Raw genomic sequence first — 21,679 nt, forward strand, 5'->3', positions numbered from 1 at the left:
GCTGATAACTGTGTGATCAATCTCCAAGGAAAGGCTCTTCCTCCCCGACTACAACAGGAGAGTATCCTGACTTTTAACAGACCTGGAAGTAAGAGCTTTCCCTTTACCTCATATACCATGGTGGCTGTTAGTGTTAGCTCCCCCCACGTTCTACTATGCTGTCCCAGGTTTTACACCAAGCTGTCACACAAATGTGTCTGTGTGCAGAGATCACAGGATGGAGATGGAGGGCGATGGGAGGGGGAAAGGGAAGGCGTGAGGCGAGGACTTGCTCAGGCAGGTCACCGGGGAGTAATTAGCCTCTATCATCATGGTCAAATATTCAAGTCGCCTAGGCAAGAGCGCCGGGGAAATATCAAGTGTTAGTCACGCCCGTCCCTTCTTCCTGTTCTCCTCACCAAAATAGCTATTATTCCCTTCCCTTCACATTGCTGTGACAGAGATAGTAACCATAGAATTAGGAAATAGAATACTAATTTAATAGGATCTTTATTTAGTCATCCAATTGTTAATGAAGCCGAGCTTTAAAGGTGTATCTTTCTCAAAGTGGTCATGAAGTAGCCTGAGTGCCAATCTGTTTCTGCACTCTTATCAACTCGTTATGGAATTGCCATACCATTTCAATAAGGATATAGCAAGAGCGCAGAAACAGACTGCCCAGGGTAGGCATGATGTTGGCATTCAATAATTAATATAAGCCAATAGTGTGGTTGGCCATATTTAGAATGTGTTGAGTGTGTCGTAGTGCTGAGAATTCCTGGTCAGTGGCAACACAGACACTCTGAGTCCCCTAATGTGTTCTGTTGCCACAGATACGGGGCTGATTAGGGGTCATTACTCCAGTAGCTGTAATTACCTTTTAAATAAGAGTGCCTCCTGTGTCGAAAGTGGACAGGGTCCAGCCACTCGTTTCCTTTAAGTGTTTATTTGACACAAAGGATATTGCTTTGGTTGCATGGCTCCCGGGGTTATGTTAGGCCAAAGTACCGCAAAGCCAAGGAGGTTTCACCCTCTGGAAATGCTGATTTCTTTTCAATATTGGAGTGTATTTTCTAGTAGTTTGAAAGACGAGGGTCACCCTATTGAGACATCTTTGTCACGGAATTACATTTCTCGCCACCTCCTCCATGCTTCATGGTGGGAACCACACATACGGAGATCATCCATTCAGATTACATAGTTTTATGTACTCTGATTGCTCCGTTTTTATTTAGATTTTAGTACATGATAAGTATAGTTTAGTTATTCAGTGCAATAATGGACATGGTATGGAAATTATTTTGACATAGGCTAGGTTATAGCTGTATTGTACTGCCGGTGGGCAAAGTTGGTTGAAAGTACATCACAGGCAGAGAAAGATTCTCCCTCCACTGCTTTCTTTCTCAGTGCTGGTGCACTCCATCAGCAGGGGTTTCCATGACAACCACGGGGTTAGTCCTTAGAGAGAGAGAGCTCAAATGTCAAAACCGCTCAAGGCACTGCCACGTAGGCCTTATAGAAAGATGTGTCTGTTTGTGTGTATGTGTGCATACGGTGCGTGTGTGCACTAGTGTTTACTGGATAAGCTCTTGGCTTAGGAAAATATAATTATGTTTATGGATAACGTAATAAAAATGATTGGCTTATTTGAGTCACTTTCATAACAGCCTCAAGCTGCAGAGCTTGGTCTGAAGTGTCCATCATATGGCTCAGTCACAATTACACAGAAGCTAAGTACTATAATATGCAGATTCTCTATGGGTGTTGAGAGATTTTTATTTAGGACCATGTATCATATTTTTTACAACACAGTATGATGGTAGATGTGTTTTTTTAGAATGTGAATTCCCTTCTATTGACACTACATTTGTGTGCATCACAGGAGGTTGGTGGCACCTTAATTGGGGAGGACCAACTCTGGCGGCTCATAGTAATGGCTGGAACTTAATAAATGTAATGGTATTGAACTCATCAAACATGTAGTTTCCATGTGTTTAATATCATTCCATTCACTCCATTCCAGACATTATGAGCCGTCCTCCCCTCAGCAGCTTTCTGTGGTGTGCATTCATCATCGAATGTCATATAATGTATTGTAACTTGTAACTCACCACCAGCATCATACAGTGATATTACATTTTTAATGAAGTTGAATGAAATATTAAAATGCAGAACATAATGGTGACAAGTTTCAGTGAACTCTCAAATTGTTTCTCATCTATATTTTGAAATGTACTATTATTTCTGTGCCTATTTGTGTGTGTGTGTGTGTGTGTGTGTGTGTGCAGCTGCGGTGGAGGCGTGCGTTCTCCATGGGCTTAAGCGGCGAGCTGCGGGATTCCTGCGTAGCAACAAGATAGCAGCGCTCTTCATGAAGGTGGGGAAGAGCTTCGCCCCGGCAGAGGAGCTGTGCAGAAAGGCTCAGGAGCTGGAACAGATCACGGAGAGCAAGTGAGAGCACACACACCTTTGTACAGACACAAACACACCACCGAATCCCTGTACAGACAGACCATAGCACTCAAAAGCAAAGAGCTGTTACTGTATATTACTGCTAACAAATCCTAAACATGATTTATGTCATACACAACAACTCTACTCACACATAATTATAGTTTACTGATGCAATGCAGGTGTAACATAAGAAATGATCACTGGTAGAAAATAACCAAAAGGTAACCTCTGAGTTCCTCCCTCCCTCCCTCTCCCCTGTTTCTACATTGCAGACGGAACCAAAGTTTGCCCAACCAGGATAGCTTACGGATACTGTCCAGGCTGCCCAGCCTCAGCCCGCAGGTGGTCAGAAACCTTTGGATCCGCACGGCCCTCATCGAGAAGGTGCTGGACAAGATCGTGCTCTACCTCGTGGAGAACAGCAGGTGAGTCACAGGAGGGTGAAATGGCATGGTCACCTGCGGGGAGGAGGCAAAGGAAATCCAGAAATGCATGGCTCACCTCCATAACGTTTTTATGTTCCAGTAAATTCTATGAAAAAGAGGCCATTCTGATGGATCCGGTGGACGGACCCATTCTGGCCTCTTTGTTAGGTAATGATTCCACATGGTTAAGCTTTTATTCATAAACATCTCATCTCAGACAATATACCAGTGTAGTAGGGGATTTCCTCTCACACGGGGCACCAATTTATGTCAGTGATTCTCCTCACACTGGGCACCGATGCGTCTTTTCACGCTATTGTTCTGTACTCTGGCAGTGGGGCCCTGTGCCTTGGAGTACACAAAGATGAAGACGGCGGACCACTTCTGGACAGACCCCTCGGCCGACGAGCTGGTCCAGAGACACCGCATCCACAGTGGCCACTGCAGACAGGACTCCCCCACCAAGAGGCCTGCTCTCTGTGTAAGTTTCCTGGGAAGGGTAGGGGTTCTAAATAATGTACCACTACTCTACCAAACTCCTCCAAATAAGATTGAACATGACCACATTATCCCCTGGTATACATTTCTCTATTGATTATTTCATATCTTTCTTTTGCTGACACTGCACACTATTAGCTCAAACGTAGCGGGGATATCCGTGACCAATCCTGTCATTGAAGCCTCCCCCAGCCTCTCTCTTTCAGTAGTAGAAGACCTGCTGTTGTCAATGCATTAAGGAGCACATTGTGTCCCGTGGGAGAGGACAGAGTGTATTTTCTGGAACTACTCTTCACATTATCATTGACCCCTGCAGCTAGAAACATCTCGCCATGTAGCACCATTCTCATTCTACATTGACAACTGAGAGCTGTTTATTGCAGCACTGTATCTTTTGTACCCTAGAGGCAAACATAATGGGCTTTGTCATCAGAAACAGAGTGGCAAATGGTTTCCCATTTCATTTTTCTTCAATCAACCAAACACATTTCTGATGTTACGTCGTTTGAGCCAGTGTAGCAGCCTGAAATCAAATACATGGCTGAAAGGGTTTCTAAGAGCTGTATAAGCTGGGTAACATTATAATACTTGATTAGCCGTTGCTAATTCATTCCCAGTGGATGATCATTGTGGTTAACTGTATGGAATTAACTAAATGTGCTCAATGGTGGATGAACAATATGGCATCATACATTAATTTTGCACCAGTGATGTGTGAAACTAACTGGCCAATATATGGAAGTTGGCTGGACGGATGGGAGGGTGGATTGAGATGGGGTAAAAACAAACACACTGTCTGTGTTTCCAGATCCAGAAGAGGCATTCCAGTAACAGCATGGAGGAGCGTCCCTCACCTTCAGCCCGGGACTACGTGGAATCCCTGCACCAGAACAACAGAGCCACCCTGCTGTTTGGAAAGAACAACGTGCTGGTGCAGCCGGTAAACAATTCATCCTCCTCCCATCTCTAGGAGGCTCGCCAGTTTGAGTGTGTCAAGAACTGCAACGCTGTTGGGTTTTTCATGCTTAACAATTTCCTGTGTCTATCAAGAATGGTCCATCACCCAAAGGACATCCAGTCAACTTGACACAACTGTGGGAAGCATTGGAGTCAACATTGGCTAGGCGAACTGAGACTGAGGGCAAAAGGGGTTGCAACTCAATATTAGGAAGGTGTTCCTAAGGTTTTGTACACTTAGTGTATCTATAGAGAGATTCGCCATATCGCGCTTTCTGTGGAAGATGATCTCTCAGTGCCCCAACTCCTCCATATTTATGATAGCATTCAGAAACTCAAATATTCAGTGAAAGCAATTATGCCAGTTGTTAACCTTTCTCGGGCAGCGACAACATTCCGCTGAAAAGGTGCGAAATTCAAAAATATTTTTTTGAAATATGTAACTTTCACACATTAACAAGTTCAATACAGCAAATGAAAGATAAACATATTGTTAATCTACCCATTGTGTCCGATTTCAAAAGTGCTTTACAGCGAAAGCACAACATATGATTATGTTAGGTCAGAGTCAAGTCACAAAAATACACACAGCCATTTTCCAGCCAAAGAGAGGAGTCACAAAAATCAGAAATATAGATAAAATGAATCACTAACCTTTGATGATCTTCATCAGATGACACTCATAGGACATCATGCTACACAATACATGTATGTTTTGTTCGATAATGTGCATATTTATATCCAAAATCTCAGTTTACATTGGCGCGTTACGTGCAGTAATGTTTTGATTCCAAAACATCCGGTGATTTTGCAGAAATACTCATAATAAACATTAATTCACAGAATTAAAGATAGACTTCTCCTTAAGTTCTTGGTGACAGGGGGCAGTATGAAATGCATGCCCAAATTCAACTGCCTGCTACTCATCCCCAGAAGATAAGATATGCATATTATTAGTATATTTGGATAGAAAACACTCTGAAGTTTCTAAAACTGTTTGAATCATGTCTGTGAGTATAACATAACTTATTTAACAGGCAAAACCCTGAGGACAAAACAGATTTTTGTTTTTTGAGGTCACTCTCTTTCAAATGGTTTTCATTGGGAATCCAGATGTCTAAGGGACCTTCTTGCAGATCCTACCGCTTCCACTGGATGTCACAAGTCTTTAGAAATTGGTTGAGGTTTTTCCTTTGTTTAATGAAGAAGTAGCCCTGTTCAAAACGAGGGTCACTTCAAGTGTACTGTTAGATAGAGGCGCATGACCAGAAAGCTAGATACAGTTTGTTTTCCTCCTGTATTGAACACAGATCATCCCGTCTTCCATTTTATCGATTGTTTACGTAAAAAAAATACCTAAAGTTGTATTACAAAAGTAGTTTGAAATGTTTTGGCAAAGTTTACAGGTAACCTTTGAGATATTTTTTTGTCACGTTGCGCAAGTTGGAACCAGTGTTTTTCTGGATCAAACGCGCCAAATAAATTGACATTTTGGATATATACCGACGGAATGAGTCGAACAAAAGGACCATTTGTGATGTTTATGGGACATATTGGAGTGCCAACAAAAGAAGCTCGTCAAAGGTAAGGCATGATTTATATTTTTATTTCTGTGTTTTGTGTCGCGCCTGCAGGGTTGAAATGTGCTTCTCTCTCTTTGTTTACGGAGGTGTACCCTCAGATAATAGCATCGTTTGCTTTCGCCAAAAAGCCTTTTTGAAATCTGACATGTTGGCTGGATTCACAACAAGTTTAATTTCGTATCTTACATGTGTAATTTCATGAAAGTTCGATTTTTATAGTAATTTATTTGAATTTGGCGCTCTGCATTTTCACTAGCTTTTGGCCAGGTGGACTAGCGTCCCACATATCCCAGAGAAGTTAATGCAACCGCTGTGTCAGATTTCAAAGAAACTTTACGGAAAAAGCATAATCTGAGGACGGCGCTCAGAACCCAAAACAGCCAGATGAATATCCACCATTTTGGAGTCAACAAAGTTAGAAATGACACCATAAATAGTCACTTACCTTTGATGATCTTCATCAGAAGGCACTCCCAGGAATCCCAGTTCGACAACAAATGACTGATTTGTTCCATAAAGTCCATCATTTATGTCCAAATAGCCACTTGTTGTTAGCATGTTCAGCCCAGTAATCGATCTTCATGAGGCGCAGGCACTTCGTCCAGACAAAAACTCGAAAGGTTCCATTACAGTCCTTTAGAAACATGTCAAACAATGTATGGAATCAATCTTTAGGATGTTTTTAACATAAAACATCAATAATGTTCCAACCGGAGAATTCCTTTGTCTGAAGAAAAGCACTGGAATGAGAGGTAACTCTGCCGGGAGCGAGCGTCATGAGGCCAAGGCACTCTGAGACCAAGGCCACTGACTCAAAGAGGTCTCATGAGCCCCTCCTTTATCGTAGAATCCTCATTCACGTTTCTAAAGACGGTTGACATCTAGTGGAAGCCGTAGGAAGTGCAACTTTATCCATTTCTATTCGGTAGGCCAAGCTTTGAAAAACTACAAACCTCACATGTCCCACTTCCTGGTTGGATTTTTCTCAGGTTTTTGCCTGCCATATGAGTTCTGTTATACTCACAGACATCATTCAAACAGTTTTAGAAACTTCAGAGTGTTTTCTATCCAATAGTAATAATAATATGCATATATTAGCATCTGGGACAGAGTAGGAGGCAGTTTACGCTATTCATCCAAAAGTGAAAATGCTGCCCCCTATCCCAAAAAGGTTAACACCACAACACAGTAGACCTATTTGGAGACACACTGTGAATGCCAATCTGTAAAATCCGGAACAGCTCGGTAGGATCTTATCTCCTGTTTTTGTAGCATAAGGCAGTTTGAAGTATATGGTGTCAAATCCGATTCAAAAGTCGAACGGGCGCAGGATGGATCATCATTGCGCGAGCAAACACTTGAGTGGAGAAAGAAGAAATGTGGTCGAACGAGCAGAGGAAGGGTCCCACGAGCGCAGGCCAGCATGGTGCGCGCAAGTTAAACATTTTTATGTCACCTTTATTTAACCAGGTAGGCCAGTAGAGAACAGGTTCTCATTTACAACTGCGACCTGGCCAAGATAAAGCAAAGCAGTGCGACCCAAACAACACAGAGTTACACATGGGATTAACAAACGTACAGTCAATAACACAATAGAAACATATATATACAGTGTGTGCAAATGGAGTAAGATTAGGGAGGTAAGGCAATAAATAGGCCATAGTGGTGATATAATTACAATTTAGCATTAGCACTGGAGTGATAGATGTGCAGAAGATGAATGTGCAGTTAGAGATACTGGGGTGAAAGGAGCAAAAAATAAATACCAATATGGGGATGAGGTAGTTGGGTGGGCTATTTACAGATGGGCTGTGTACAGGTACAATGATCAGTAAGCTGCTCTAACAGCTTATGCTTAAAGTTAGTGAGGGAGATATAAGACTCCAGCTTCAGTGATTTTTGCAATTCGTTCCAGTCATTGGCAGCAGAGAACTGGAAGGAAAGGCAGCCAAAGGGGTGTTGGTTTTAGGGATGACCAGTGAAATATACCTGCTGGAGCATGTGCTACTGGTGGGTTCTGCTCTGGTGACCAGTGAGCTGAGATAAGGCGCAGCTTTACCTAGCAAAGACTTATAGATAACCTGGAGCCAGTGGGTTTGGCGACGAATATGAAGCAAGGGCCAGCCAACGAGAGCATACAACTCGCAGTGGTGGGTGGTATATGGGGCTTTGGTGACAAAACGGATGGCACTGTGATAGACTGTATCCAATTTGCTGAGTAGAGTGTTGGAGGCTATTTTGTAAATGACATCATCAAAGTCAAGTATCGGTAGGATAGTCAGTTTTACGAGTGTATGCTTGGCAGCATGAGTGAAGGATGCTTTGTTACGAAATAGGAAGCCGATTCTAGATTTAATTTTGGATTGGAGATGCTTAATGTGAGTCTGGAAGGAGAGTTTACAGTCTAACCAGACATCTAGGTATTTGTAGTTGCCCAGATATTTCCTTTGCCTAAGTCAGAACCGTCCAGAGTAGTGATGCTAGACGGGCGGGTGGGTGCGGGCAGCGATCGGTTGAAGAGCATGCATTTAGTTTTACTTGCATTAAAGAGCAGTTAGAGGCCACGGAAGGAGTGTTGTATGGCATTGAAGCTTGTCTGGAGGTTTGTTAACACAGTGTCCAAAGAAGGGCCAGATGTATACAGAATGGTGTCGTCTGCGTAGAGGTGGAGCAGAGAATCACCAGCAGCAAGAGCGACATCATTGATGTATGCAGAGAAAAGAGTCAGCCCGAGAATTTTGACACCTGAAGAAATACATACTACATGTCAAAGACTGCACTTTCACAAATACACGCGTCCCCATATGGATGTCTTTTCTCTCTCTCACATCAACTTTCCAGTTTCCTCTCCAAAATCCATTTTGCTCTCGCAACTACTAACTATAATTGTACAATAGGTATAATTCTAGCCAATGAACATAACCTGTAGCAGTCTACTGAAACGCAATTGGTCAAGTTTTTGGACCAATCACGTATTGACTGCTCTCTAATCTGATGTTTTAGCATAGAGATGAAAAGGGATGGTGAAAGGTGAACGATGTCTGACAATGAAGAGGTAAGTTCCATAGTTTTTCATTAGAGAAACTTGCTAACCAACTAGCTAGCTAATTAACTATGAGTTCAATATTGAAATTAAGTTAGTAGTTATTTGATCTTCTGTTATTAAAGCAGGCTATTGATGAAGCAAGCTATGTTAACATCAGCTAGCTAGCAAGCTAACTAGCTAACGGTAGCTAGCTAGCTAGCTAGCTAGCTAGCTATCTAACATTTAACCATGTGGTTTAACTACTGGACCAGTGTCCCGAAATCGGGAGAGTTGCTGCTCAATATGCGATATTTGACTAGAATGGCGTTGTAAACAAAAGCCAACTTTTTGGGACATAGACATGTCTTATATGGTCAGAAAGCTTAAATGATTGATAATCTAACTGCAGTGTCTAATTTACAGTAGCTATTACAGTGAAAAAATACCATCTATTGTTTGAGGATAGTGCACAACAACAAAACACTTTTATCAAGGCAACTGCTTTGATACATTCACCTGATGGTATATAATGTACTTACATTCAGTAATCTTGCTCTGATTTGTCATCCTGAGGGTTTCAGAGATAAAATGTAGCATTGTTTACATTTGATCAAATCATTTATTATACCCTAACACGATCCATGTTGTGTACAGTGTTTCGCATGAATTCCGACTCTTTCAACTTGCAACAAAACAATCTATGAAATCTAAACAGCTAAACTTTGTTTCACCCGGTCAAATTCAGTTTTTGTGCAATCTTCAGACACTCTAGAAGGCAACCAAACTTTGTTTCATCATTCTACATTACGTATTGGCTACACAACATGTCTAATAGCCCACAAAGGACAGCCATCATAACGCACCAATGAGACTCTTGGACCAAGAGACCAATGAGTCTCTTGGTCCAATGACCACCTATCGTTTTGAAACATAGCTAGTTAGATAGCCAATGCTCTGGGCTTTACATGAGTATGTGATGGCCCTTTGTTGGAGTAATGGCCATTGTCATATGACTGCGCGCAATGCGATTCATTCTACATTGAAAATCTACAGGACACAGGGGAGTTTACGTTACGCAGTGCTCGCTTTCTTCTACAAAGTTTTCTCAAACATAAAAAGTCCAATATGGCTACTAACAGTATAAACTTCAAGTATACACATTTGGACGAGATTATTGCAGAAATTGACCGGGAGAGTGACATGAGGAGTCCTGCGCATAAGAAAGATTGGAAGGAGAAGGTAACCTTGTTTTTTTAAATCAGTAAGTAAAATATGTTTTTGCTTCTCGTGCTAATCCAGTTTTTTAAATGGTTTCATATTCATTTAAGATTTTTGTCTTTGATTTATATACAGTGGGGCAAAATAGTATTTAGTCAGCCACCAATTGTGCAAGTTCTCCCCCTTAACAAGATGAGAGAGGCCTGTAATTTTCATCATAGGTACACTTCAACTATAACAGACAAAATGAGGAAAAACAATCCAGAAAATCACATTGTAGGATTTTTTATGAATTTATTTGGAAATTATGGTGGAAAATAAGTATTTGGTCAATAACAAAAGTTTATCTCAACACTTTGTTATATACCCTTTGTTGGCAATGACAGAGGTCAAACGTTTTCTGTAAGTCTTTCACACACTGTTGCTGGTATTTTGGCCCATTCCTCCATGCAGATCTCCTCTAGAGCAGTGATGTTTTGGGGCTGTTGCTGGGCAACACGGACTTTCAACTCCCCCCAAAGATTTTCTATGGGGTTGAGATCTGGAGACTGGCTAGGCCACTCCTACGAAGCCACTCCTTCGTTGCCCGGGCGGTGTGTTTGGGATCATTGTCATGCTGAAAGACCCAGCCACGTTTCATCTTCAATGCCCTTGCTGATGGAAGGAGCTTTTCACTCAAAATCTCACGATACATGGCCCCATTCATTCTTTCCTTTACACGGATCAGTCGTCCTGGTCCCTTTGCAGAAAAACAGCCCCAAAGCATGATGTTTCCACCCCCATGCTTCACAGTAGGTATGGTGTTCTTTGCATGCAACTCAGCATTCTTTGTCCTCCAAACACGACGAGTTGAGTTTTTACCAAAAAGTTATATTTTGGTTTCATCTGACCATATGACATTCTTCCAATCTTCTTCTGGATCATCCAAATGCTCTCTAGCAAACTTCAGACGGGCCTGGACATGTACTGGCTTAAGCAGGGTGACACGTCTGGCACTGAAGGATTTGAGTCCCTGGCGGCGTAGTGTGTTACTGATGGTAGGCTTTGTTACTTTGGTCCCAGCTCTCTGCAGGTCATTCACTAGGTCCCCCCGTGTGGTTCTGGGATTTTTGCTCACCGTTCTTGTGATCACCGTTCTTGTGACCACGGGGTGAGATCTTGCTTGGAGCCCCAGATCAAGGGAGATTATCAGGGGTCTTGTATGTCTTCCATTTCCTAATAATTGCTTCCACAGTTGATTTCTTCAAACCAAGCTGCTTACCTATTGCAGATTCCGTCTTCCCAGCCTGGTGCAGGTCTACAATTTTGTTTCTGGTGTACTTTGACAGCTCTTTAGCTTGGCCATAGTGGAGTTTGGAGTGTGACTGTTTGAGGTTGTGGAAAGGTATCTTTTATACTGATAACAAGTTCAAACAGGTGGCATTAATATAGGTAACGAGTGGAGGACAGAGGAGCCTCTTAAAGAAGAAGTTACAGGTCTGTGAGAGCCAGAAATCTTGCTTGTTTGTAGGGGACCAAAAACGTATTTTCCACCATAATTTGCAAATAAATTCATAAAAAATCCTACAATGTGAGTTTCTGGATTTTTTTTTTCTCATTTTGTCTCTCATAGTTGAAGTGTACCTATGATGAAAATTACAGGCCTCTCTCATCTTTTTAAGTGGGAGAACTTGCACAATTGGTGGCTGACTAAATACTTTTTTGCCCCACTGTATATGTATATAACGTGATGCATACAATATATTAGTACAGTCTATGCGTCTTATTGCCTATTGATGCACATATTTCATTATAGTGATTGTGTTCCCCATACTTATATATATATATATATATATATACAGTGCCTTGCGAAAGTATTCGGCCCCCTTGAACTTTGCGACCTTTTGCCACATTTCAGGCTTCAAACATAAAGATATAAAACTGTATTTTTTTGTGAAGAATCAACAACAAGTGGGACACAATCATGAAGTGGAACGACATTTATTGGATATTTCAAACTTTTTTAACAAATCAAAAACTGAAAAATTGGGAGTGCAAAATTATTCAGCCCCTTTACTTTCAGTGCAGCAAACTCTCTCCAGAAGTTCAGTGAGGATCTCTGAATGATCCAATGTTGACCTAAATTACTAATGATGATAAATACAATCCACCTGTGTGTAATCAAGTCTCCGTATAAATGCACCTGCACTGTGATAGTCTCAGAGGTCCGTTAAAAGCGCAGAGAGCATCATGAAGAACAAGGAACACACCAGGCAGGTCCGAGATACTGTTGTGAAGAAGTTTAAAGGCGGATTTGGATACAAAAATATTTCCCAAGCTTTAAACATCCCAAGGAGCACTGTGCAAGCGATAATATTGAAATGGAAGGTGTATCAGACCACTGTAAATCTACCAAGACCTGGCCATCCCTCTAAACTTTCAGCTCATACAAGGAGAAGACTGATCAGAGATGCAGCCAAGAGGCCCATGATCACTCTGGATGAACTGCAGAGATCTACAGCTGAGGTGGGAGACTCTGTCCATAGGACAACAATCAGTCGTATATTGCACAAATCTGGCCTTTATGGAGGAGTGGCAAGAAGAAAGCCATTTCTTAAAGATACCCACAAAAAGTGTTGTTTAAAGTTTGCCACAAGCCACCTGGGAGACACACCAAACATGTGGAAGAAGGTGCTCTGGTCAGATGAAACCAAAATTGAACTTTTTGGCAACAATGCAAAACGTTATGTTTGGCGTAACAGCAACACAGCTGAACACACCATCCCCACTGTCAAACATGGTGGTGGCAGCATCATGGTTTGGGCCTGCTTTTCTTCAGCAGGGACAGGGAAGATGGTTAAAATTGATGGGAAGATGGATGGAGCCAAATACAGGACCATTCTGGAAGAAAACCTGATGGAGTCTGCAAAAGACCTGAGACTGGGACGGAGATTTGTCTTCCAACAAGACAATGATCCAAAACATAAAGCAAAATCTACAATGGAATGGTTCAAAAATAAACATATCCAGGTGTTAGAATGGCCAAGTCAAAGTCCAGACCTGAATCCAATTGAGAATCTGTGGAAAGAACTGAAAACTGCTGTTCACAAATGCTCTCCATCCAACCTCACTGAGCTCGAGCTGTTTTGCAAGGAGGAATGGGAAAAAATTTCAGTCTCTCGATGTGCAAAACTGATAGAGACATACCCCAAGCGACTTACAGCTGTAATCGCAGCAAAAGGTGGCGCTACAAAGTATTAACTTAAGGGGGCTGAATAATTTTGCACGCCCAATTTTTCAGTTTTTGATTTGTTCAAAAAGTTTGAAATATCCAATAAATGTCGTTGTCTTCATGATTGTGTCCCACTTGTTGTTGATTCTTCACAAAAAAAATACAGTTTTATATCTTTATGTTTGAAGCCTGAAATGTGGCAAAAGGTCGCAAAGTTCAAGGGGGCCGAATACTTTCGCAAGGCACTGTACATATACACACTACTGTTCAAAAGTTTGGGGTCACTTAGAAAACAAACACATTTTGTCTATTAAAATAAGATCATATTGATCAGAAATACAGTGTCGACATTGTTAATGTTGTAAATGACTATTGTAGCTGGAAACGGCAGGTTTTTTTAATGGAATATCTACATAGGCGTACAGAGGCCCATTATCAGCAACCATCACTATTGTGTTCCAATGGCACGTTGTTTTTGCTAATCCGAGTTTATAATTTTAAAAGGCTAATTGATCATTAGAAAACCCATTTTCAATTATGTTAGAACAGCTGAAAACTGTTGTCCTGATTAATTAAGCAATAAAACTGGCCTTCTTTAGACTAGTTGAGTATCTGAAGCATCAGAATTTGTGGGTTCAATAAATGGCCAGAAACAAATCATTTCTTTCTTCTGAAACTCGTCAGTCTATTCTTGTTCTGAGAAATGAAGGCTAATCCATGCGAGAAACTAAATATCTCATTCAACGCTGTGTACACAGTACTACTCCCTTCACAGAACAGCGCAAACTGACTCTAACCAGAATAGAAAGAGGAGTGGGAGGCCCCGGTGCACAACTGAGCAAGAGGACAAGTACATTAGAGTGTCTAGTTTGAGAAACAGACGCCTCACAAGTCCTCAACTGGCAGCTTCATGAAATAGTACCCGCAAAACACCAGTCTCAATGTCAACGGTGAAGAGGCGACTCCGGGATGCTGTCCAGTGTCTGTGTTATTTTGCCCATCTTAATCTGTTCTTTTTATTGCCCAGTCTGAGATATGGCTTTTTCTTTTCAACTCTGCCTAGAAGGCCAGCATCCCCGAGTTGCCTCTTCAATGTTGCCGTTGAGACTGGTGTTTTGCGGGTACTATTTAATGAAGCTGCCAGTTGAGGACTTGTGAGGCGTCTGTTTCTCAAACTAGACACTCTAATGTGCTTGTCCTCAGCCATTTCCAGCTTCAAAAGTCAGTTACAACATTAACAATGTCTACACTGTATTTCTGAACAATTTAATGTTACTGTAATGGACAAAAAATGTGCTTTTCTTTCAAAAACAAGGACATTTCTAAGTGACTCCAAACATTTGAATGGTAGTATATATATATATAGTTGAAGTCGAAAATGTACATACACTTAGGTTGGAGTCATTAAAACTTGTTTTTCAACCACTCCACAAATTTCTTGTAAACAAACTATAGTTTTGGCAAGTCGGTTAGGACATCTACTTTGCGCATGACACAAGTAATTTTTCCAACATTTGTTTACAGACAAATTATTTCACTTATAATTCACTGTATCACAATTCCAGTGGGTCAGAAGTTTACATAAACTAAGTTGACTGTGCCTTTAAACAGCTTGGAAAATTCCAGAAAATGATGTCATGGCTTTAGAAGCTTCTGATAGGCTAATTGACATAATTTAAGTCAATTGGAGGTGTACCTGTGGATGTATGTCAAGGCCTACCTTCAAACTCAGTGCCTCTTTGCTTGACATCATGGGAAAATCAAAAGAAATCAGCCAAGACCTCAAGACCAGACCTACACAAGTCTGGTTTGTCCTTGGGAGTATTTTCCAAATGCCTGAAGGTACCATGTTCATCTGCACAAATAGTATAAACACCATGGGACCACGCAGCCGTCATACAGCTCAAGAAGGAGACGCGTTCTGTCTCCTAGAGATGAACGTACTTTGGTGCGAAAAGTGCAAATCAATCCCAGAAAAACAGCAAAGGACCTTGTGAAGATGCTGGAGGAAACAGGTACAAAAGTATCTATATCCACAGTAAAACTAATCCTATATCGACATAACCTGAAAGGCCGCTCAGCAAGGAAGAAGCCACTGCTCCAAAACCGCCATAAAAGAGCCAGGTTTGCAACTGCACATGGGGACAAAGATCATACTTTTTGGAGAAATGTCCTCTGGTCTGATGACACAAAAATATAACTGTTTGGCCATAATGACCATCGTTACATTTGGGGGAAGAAGGGGGAGTCTTGCAAGCCAAAGAACACCATCCCAACCGTGAAGCACGGGGTGGCAGCATCATGTTGTGGAGGTGCTTTGCTGCAGGAGGGACTGGTGCACTTCACAAAATAGATGGCATCATGAGGTAGGAAAATTATGTCGATGTATTGAAGCAACAAATCAAAACATCAGTCATGAAGTTAAAGCTTGGCGCAAATGGGTCTTCCAAATGGACAATGACCCCAAGCTAGTTCCAAAGTTGTGGCAAACTGGCTTAAGGACAACAAAGTCAAGGTATTGGAGTGGCCATTACAAAGCCCTATAAGCCTTACAAATCCTATAGAAAATTTGTGGGCAAAACTGAAAAAGCGTGTGTGAGCAAGCAGGCCTACAAACCTGACTCAGTTACACCAGCTCTGTCAGGAAAAATGGGCCAAAATTCACTCAACTTATTGTGGGAAGCTTGTGGAAAGATACCCAAAACGTTTGACTCAAGTTAAAAAGGCAATGCTACCAAATACTAATTGAGTGTATGTAAACTTCTGACCAACTGGGAATGTGATGAAAGAAATAAAAGCTGAAAGAAATCATTCTCTCTACTATTATTCTGACATTTCACATTCTTAAAATAAAGTGGTGATCCTAACTGACCTAAGACAGATAATTTTTACTAGGATTAAATGTCAGGAATTGTGAAAAACTGAGTTTAAATGTATTTGGCTAAGGTGTATGCAAACTTCCGACCTCAACTATATATACAGTGGGGAGAACAAGTATTTGAAACACTGCCAATTTTGCAGGTTTTCCAACTTACAAAGCATGTAGAGGTCTGTAATTTTTTTAGGCATAGGTACACTTCAACTGTGAGAGACAGAATCTAAAACAAAAATCCAGAAAATCACATTGTATGATTTTTAAGTAATTAATTTGCATTTTATTGCATGACATAAGTATTTGATCACCTACCAACCCGTAAGAATTCCGGCTCTCACAGACCTGTTCGTTTTTCTTTAAGAAGCCCTCCTGTTCTCCACTCATTACCTGTATTAACTGCACCTGTTTGAACTCGTTACCTGTATAAAAGACACCTGTCCACACACTCAATCAAACAGACTCCAACTTCTCCACAATGGCCAAGACCAGAGAGCTGTGTAAGGACATCAGCGATAAAATTGTAGACCTGCACAAGGCTGGGATGGGCTACAGGACAATAGGCAAGCAGCTTGGTGAGAAGGTAACAACTGTTGGCACAATTATTAGAAAATGGAAGAAGTTCAAGATGACGGTCAATCACCCTCGGTCTGGGGCTCCATGCAAGATCTCACCTCGTGGGGCATCAAAGATCATGAGGAAGGTGAGGGGATGAGCCCAGAACTACACGGCAGGACCTGGTCAATGACCTGAAGAGAGCTGGGACCACAGTCTCAAAGAAAACCATTAGTAACACACTACGCCATCATGGATTAGAATCCTGCAGCGCATGTCCTGCTCAAGCCAGCGCATGTCCAGGCCCGTCTGAAGTTTGCCAATAACCATCTGGATGATCCAGAGGAGGAATGGGAGAAGGTCATGTGGTCTGATGAGACAAAAATAGAGCTTTTTGGTCTAAACTCCACTCGCTGTGTTTGGAGGAAGAAGGATGAGTACAACCCCAAGAACACCATCCCAACCGTGAAGCATGGAGATGGAAACATCATTCTTTGGGGATGCTTTTCTGCAAAGGGGACAGGACGACTGCACCGTATTGAGGGGAGGATGGATGGGGCCATGTATCGCGAGATCTTGGCCAACAACCTCCTTCCCTCAGTAAGAGCATTGAAGATAGGTCGTGGCTGGGTCTTCCAGCATGACAACGACCCGAAACACACAGCCAGGACAACTAAGGAGTGGCTCCGTAAGAAGCATCTCAAGGTCCTGGAGTGGCCTAGCCAGTCTCCAGACCTGAACCCAATAAAAAATATTTGAAGGGAGCTGAAAGTCCATATTGCCCAGCGACAGCCCCGAAACCTGAAGGATCTGGAGAAGGTCTGTATGGAGGAGTGGGCCAAAATCCCTGCTGCAGTGTGTGCAAACCTGGTCAAGAACTACAGGAAACGTATGATCTCTGTAATTGCAAACAAAGGTTTCTGTACCAAATATTAAGTTATGCTTTTCTGATGTATCAAATAGTTATGTCATGCAATAAAATGCAAATGAATTACTTAAAAATCATACAATGTGATTTTCTGGATTTTTGTTTTATATTCTGTCTCTCACAGTTCAAGTGTACCTATGATAAAAATTACAGACCTCTACATGCTTTGTAAGTAGGAAACCTGCAAAATCGGCAGTGTATCAAATACTTGTTCTGCCCACTGAATATATATTTATATTTATTTTATAGATGTGTTGTATATTTGATGTATTGATGCAGTGCTCATCCCCTGCTAAAATAAAGGTTCAATAAAATAAGTAATAGTAGGCTTGAGTTCTAACTGATTTTTAAAAATCCTCAATAGTGGTAGAGAGTAAGATGACCTGTGGGAGCCAACTTCAAAGACACCTCATTCAAGTCCTTCCTCCACTCATTCAAATGTAGGAACTGGTTTCTCCAGTCAGACCCCTCTGCTGTCTCTGGCTCCACACCCACCCCCGTCCCGGCCATCTAGAGGTGTGAAGGTTAGTACCTTTTATGTACGGAAGCTAATGATCCATCATGTATGACATTCCTGGGAGTATGTTAACTTTAATTTTGTATTACCATAGCATTTTTATATGTTCTCTATAGTTATGTACTTTGAAATTGATCAATTGACCATTTCGGCCACTTGGGTACATTTGGGCAAACTCGTGAGGAGCACCTGGGAGACTTGATACAAACTTTGCACACCCAATGCTGTCCCCTTGTGGACAATGTCTAAATGACACCTATATTCCTTGGTCAATGTATGGCCTTTATTTTGCATTTCAAAGATGATGCAAAAAAAATAATAGAAAACGGATGTTTTTTGTTTTTATCTTTTACTAGATCTAATGTGTTATATTCTCCTACATTAATTTCACATTTCCACAAACTTCAAAGTGTTTCCTTTTAAATAGTATCAAGAATATGCATATCTTTGCTTCAGGTCCTGAGCTACAGGCAGTTAGATTTGGGTATGTCATTTTAGGCGGAAATTGAGATGGAGGGTTTAAGCCTTAAGAATTTTTAACCAAAGCCAAGGTAGTTTATTTTTCTATACTGTCTCTGGTTTAACCTGTCTAGGACTGCGGAACCCCCCCGCGACAGCCAGTGAAAGTGCAGGACGCCAAATTCAAAACAACAAAAATCTCATAATTAACATTCCTCAAGCATACAAGTATTTTACACCATTTTAAAGATACAATTCTCCTTAATCCAACCACAGTGTCTGATTTCAAAAAGAATTTACAGCGAAAGCACCACAAACGATTATGTAAGGTCACCACCAAGCCACAGAAAAACTCAGCCATTTTTTCCAGCCAAAGAGAAGTCACAAAAAGCAGAAATAGAGATCAAATGAATCACTAACCTTTGATGATCTTCATCAGATGACACTCATAGGAATTCATGTTACACAATACATGTATGTTTTGTTTGAGAAAGGTCATATTTAAATAAAAAAATCGGAGTTTACATTGGCACGTTACGTTCAGTAGTTCTAAAACATGCGGTGTTATTGCAGAGAGCCACGTCAATTTACAGAAATACTCATAAACATTGATAAAGATACGACTATTATACAAGGAACTTTAGATAAACTTCTCCCTAATGCAACCACTGTGTCAGATTTTAAAAAAACTTTACGGAGAAAGCAAACCATGCAATAATCTGAGTATAGCCTTTAGACAACAAAGCAGGCAACTTTACTTTAAGACATGAAGGTCAGTCAATGCGGAACATTTCAAGAACTTTGAAAGTTTCTTCAAGTGCCGTTGCAAAAATCCATCAAGCACTATGGTGATACTGGCTCTCATGACGACCGCCACAGGAAAGGAAGACCCAGAGTTACCTCTGCTGCAGAGGATAAATTCATTAGAGTTAACTGCTCCTCAGATTGCAGCCCAAATAAATGCTTCACAGAGTTCACGTAACAGCCACATCTCAACATCAACTGTTCAGAGGAGACTGCATGAATCAGGCCTTCATGGTTGAATTGTTGCAAAGAAACCACTACTAAAGGACACCAATAAGAATAAGAGACTTGCTTGGGCCAAGAAACACAAGCAATGGACATTAGACCGGTGGAAATCTATCCTTTGGTCTGATGAGTCCAAATTTGAGATTTTTGGTTCCAACTACCGTATCTTTGTGAAAGACGCAGAGTAGGTGAACGGATGATCTCTGCATGTGTGGTTCCCACAGTGAATGTAGGAGGAGGTGTGATGGTGTGGGTGTGCTTTGCTGGTGACTGTCAGTGATTTATTTAGAATTCAAGGCTCATTTAACCAGTATGGCTACCACAGCATTCTGCAGCGATACGCCATCCCATCTGGTTTGCGCTTAGTGGGACGATCATTTATTTTTCAACAGGACAATGACCCAACACACCTCCAGGCTGTGTAAGGGCAATTTGACCAAGATGGAGAGTGATGTAGTGCTGCATCAGATGACCTGGCCTCCACAATCACCCGACCTCAACCCAATTGAGATGGTTTGGGATGAGTTGGATCGCTGAGTGAAGGAAAAGAAGCCAACAAGTGCTCAGCATATGCGGGAACTCCTTCAAGACCGTTGGAAAAGCATTCCAGGTGAAGCTGGTTGAGAGAATGCAAAGAGTGTGCAAAGTTGTCATCAAGGCAAAGGGTGGCTACTTTGAAGAATCTAAAATCGAAACTACATTTTGATTTGTTTAACACTTTTTTAGTTACTACATGATTCCATATGTGTTATTTCAAAGTGTTGATGTCTTCACTATTATTCTACAATGTAGAAAATAGTAAAAATAAAGAAAACCTTTGAATGACTAGTACTGTACATTTTAAAGTGAAAAAGTGCTCAGAATCACTCTGTACCGTGGAATTTCCCTACTGCTCGGCTCAGTCCAGTTTCCACATCCTGTGTTATCATTTATTTGGCAACATTCTTTTCCATATTTGCATATTTTGATATAGCCACAGCAGTCTTAAAATGGACTGTTACCTTGAATGCAACATTTAAGATGTTAAAACATTTAAACTCCAATTGAACTCTGGGACATTTCCTGACATCTTATTTTCCTCTCTCTCTCACTCCAGTTGTTCTCAGGAGACGGGTCAGTGTGTGTAGAGAACACATTTGATGAGGTAGAGTCAGGTTTCTACTCAGGAGACAGGTCAGTGTGTGTAGAGAACACATTTGACCAGGTAGAGTCAGGCTTCTACTCAGGAGACAGGTCAGTGTGTGTAGAGAGAACACATTTGACCAGGTAGAGTCAGGCTTCTACTTCATCGCCTTGGACCACTACACCAACGAGGCAGAGGACACCAAGTTTGGAACAGTGAGTAACCAACTCATCTTATGATTTACACATCGCACCGCCTTCCTCACACTTCAGTGCCCTACTTTTGTTTATCTTTTTACCAATGTCTATGGATTGTACAAGGGTTTTAAGTTGGGACTTGGACTCCATATTACATTTAATTATATCTCCTGTATTGTTCTGCCCTCTATATATATTGTGCTAATGCACCACTGTAAGAACCTGGAGATCTTCACTGGTTCTGAGGGAGATGATGTGGCCACAAACAGTGCCTGGGACATCTTCCAGTGCTACCACTGTCTGGAGAACAGCCAGAGGGTGGTCAAGACATCTGACTGGAGAACAGCCAGAGGGTGGTCAAGACATCGGACTGGAGAACAGCCAGGTGGTCAAGACATCTGCTGCTACTTCATCTTAATTGTGTCAGCTCTGCTGCACCTGAGCGCTAAAGGTATGGCACCACACTCCCAACAGTCCTGTATGCTTAAACATATTTGTATACTCATTGATGTGTTTCTTAAAGTGGCAATCAGCAGTTGAAACAATAACAAAGCGTCCACCCAGCCCCTGTTTTGGTAAAAAGCTGAGTGATGGGGCTGGAGAAATGTAACCGCTCAAATTCATAGACAGAGCTATGGGTGCATAGGAC

At 41.5% G+C, this 21,679-nt stretch overlaps 1 protein-coding gene and 2 long non-coding RNA genes across 7 annotated transcripts in view; 2 read left to right on the forward strand and 1 right to left on the reverse strand.

Annotated features, from left to right (window-relative positions):
• LOC110525371 (small G protein signaling modulator 1) overlaps positions 1–21,679 on the forward strand; it is an 81,795-nt gene that overhangs the window by 17,349 nt on the left and 42,767 nt on the right. For all 4 annotated transcript variants that reach the window (XM_036979501.2, XM_036979504.2, XM_036979502.2 and 1 more), the window contains exons 4-8: positions 2,268–2,430; positions 2,706–2,858; positions 2,959–3,026; positions 3,194–3,339; positions 4,165–4,296. In XM_036979501.2, the coding sequence (XP_036835396.2) occupies positions 2,268–2,430; positions 2,706–2,858; positions 2,959–3,026; positions 3,194–3,339; positions 4,165–4,296 (662 nt within the window). The remainder of the gene's footprint in view (positions 1–2,267; positions 2,431–2,705; positions 2,859–2,958; positions 3,027–3,193; positions 3,340–4,164; positions 4,297–21,679) is intronic.
• LOC149982782 (uncharacterized) lies at positions 1,725–9,714 on the reverse strand. The gene is made up of 3 exons (XR_016496531.1): positions 9,461–9,714; positions 2,741–2,891; positions 1,725–2,407 (listed from the first exon to the last, which is right to left on the reverse strand). It is a non-coding gene; the product is annotated as an uncharacterized LOC149982782 (long non-coding RNA).
• On the forward strand, positions 10,059–21,481 carry LOC110525372 (uncharacterized). Of its 2 annotated transcripts, none has more exons than XR_016496530.1 (3): positions 10,059–10,160; positions 18,150–18,229; positions 20,807–20,943. It is a non-coding gene; the product is annotated as an uncharacterized LOC110525372 (long non-coding RNA). The 2 variants fall into 2 exon arrangements; XR_016496529.1 differs by lacking the exon at positions 10,059–10,160 and adding an exon at positions 21,250–21,481 and having other exon boundaries at positions 17,333–18,229; positions 20,807–21,048.

This window comes from Oncorhynchus mykiss, chromosome 6, assembly GCF_057628025.1.
Source record: "Oncorhynchus mykiss isolate SJ-2025 chromosome 6, ASM5762802v1, whole genome shotgun sequence".
Lineage (NCBI taxonomy): Eukaryota > Metazoa > Chordata > Actinopteri > Salmoniformes > Salmonidae > Oncorhynchus > Oncorhynchus mykiss.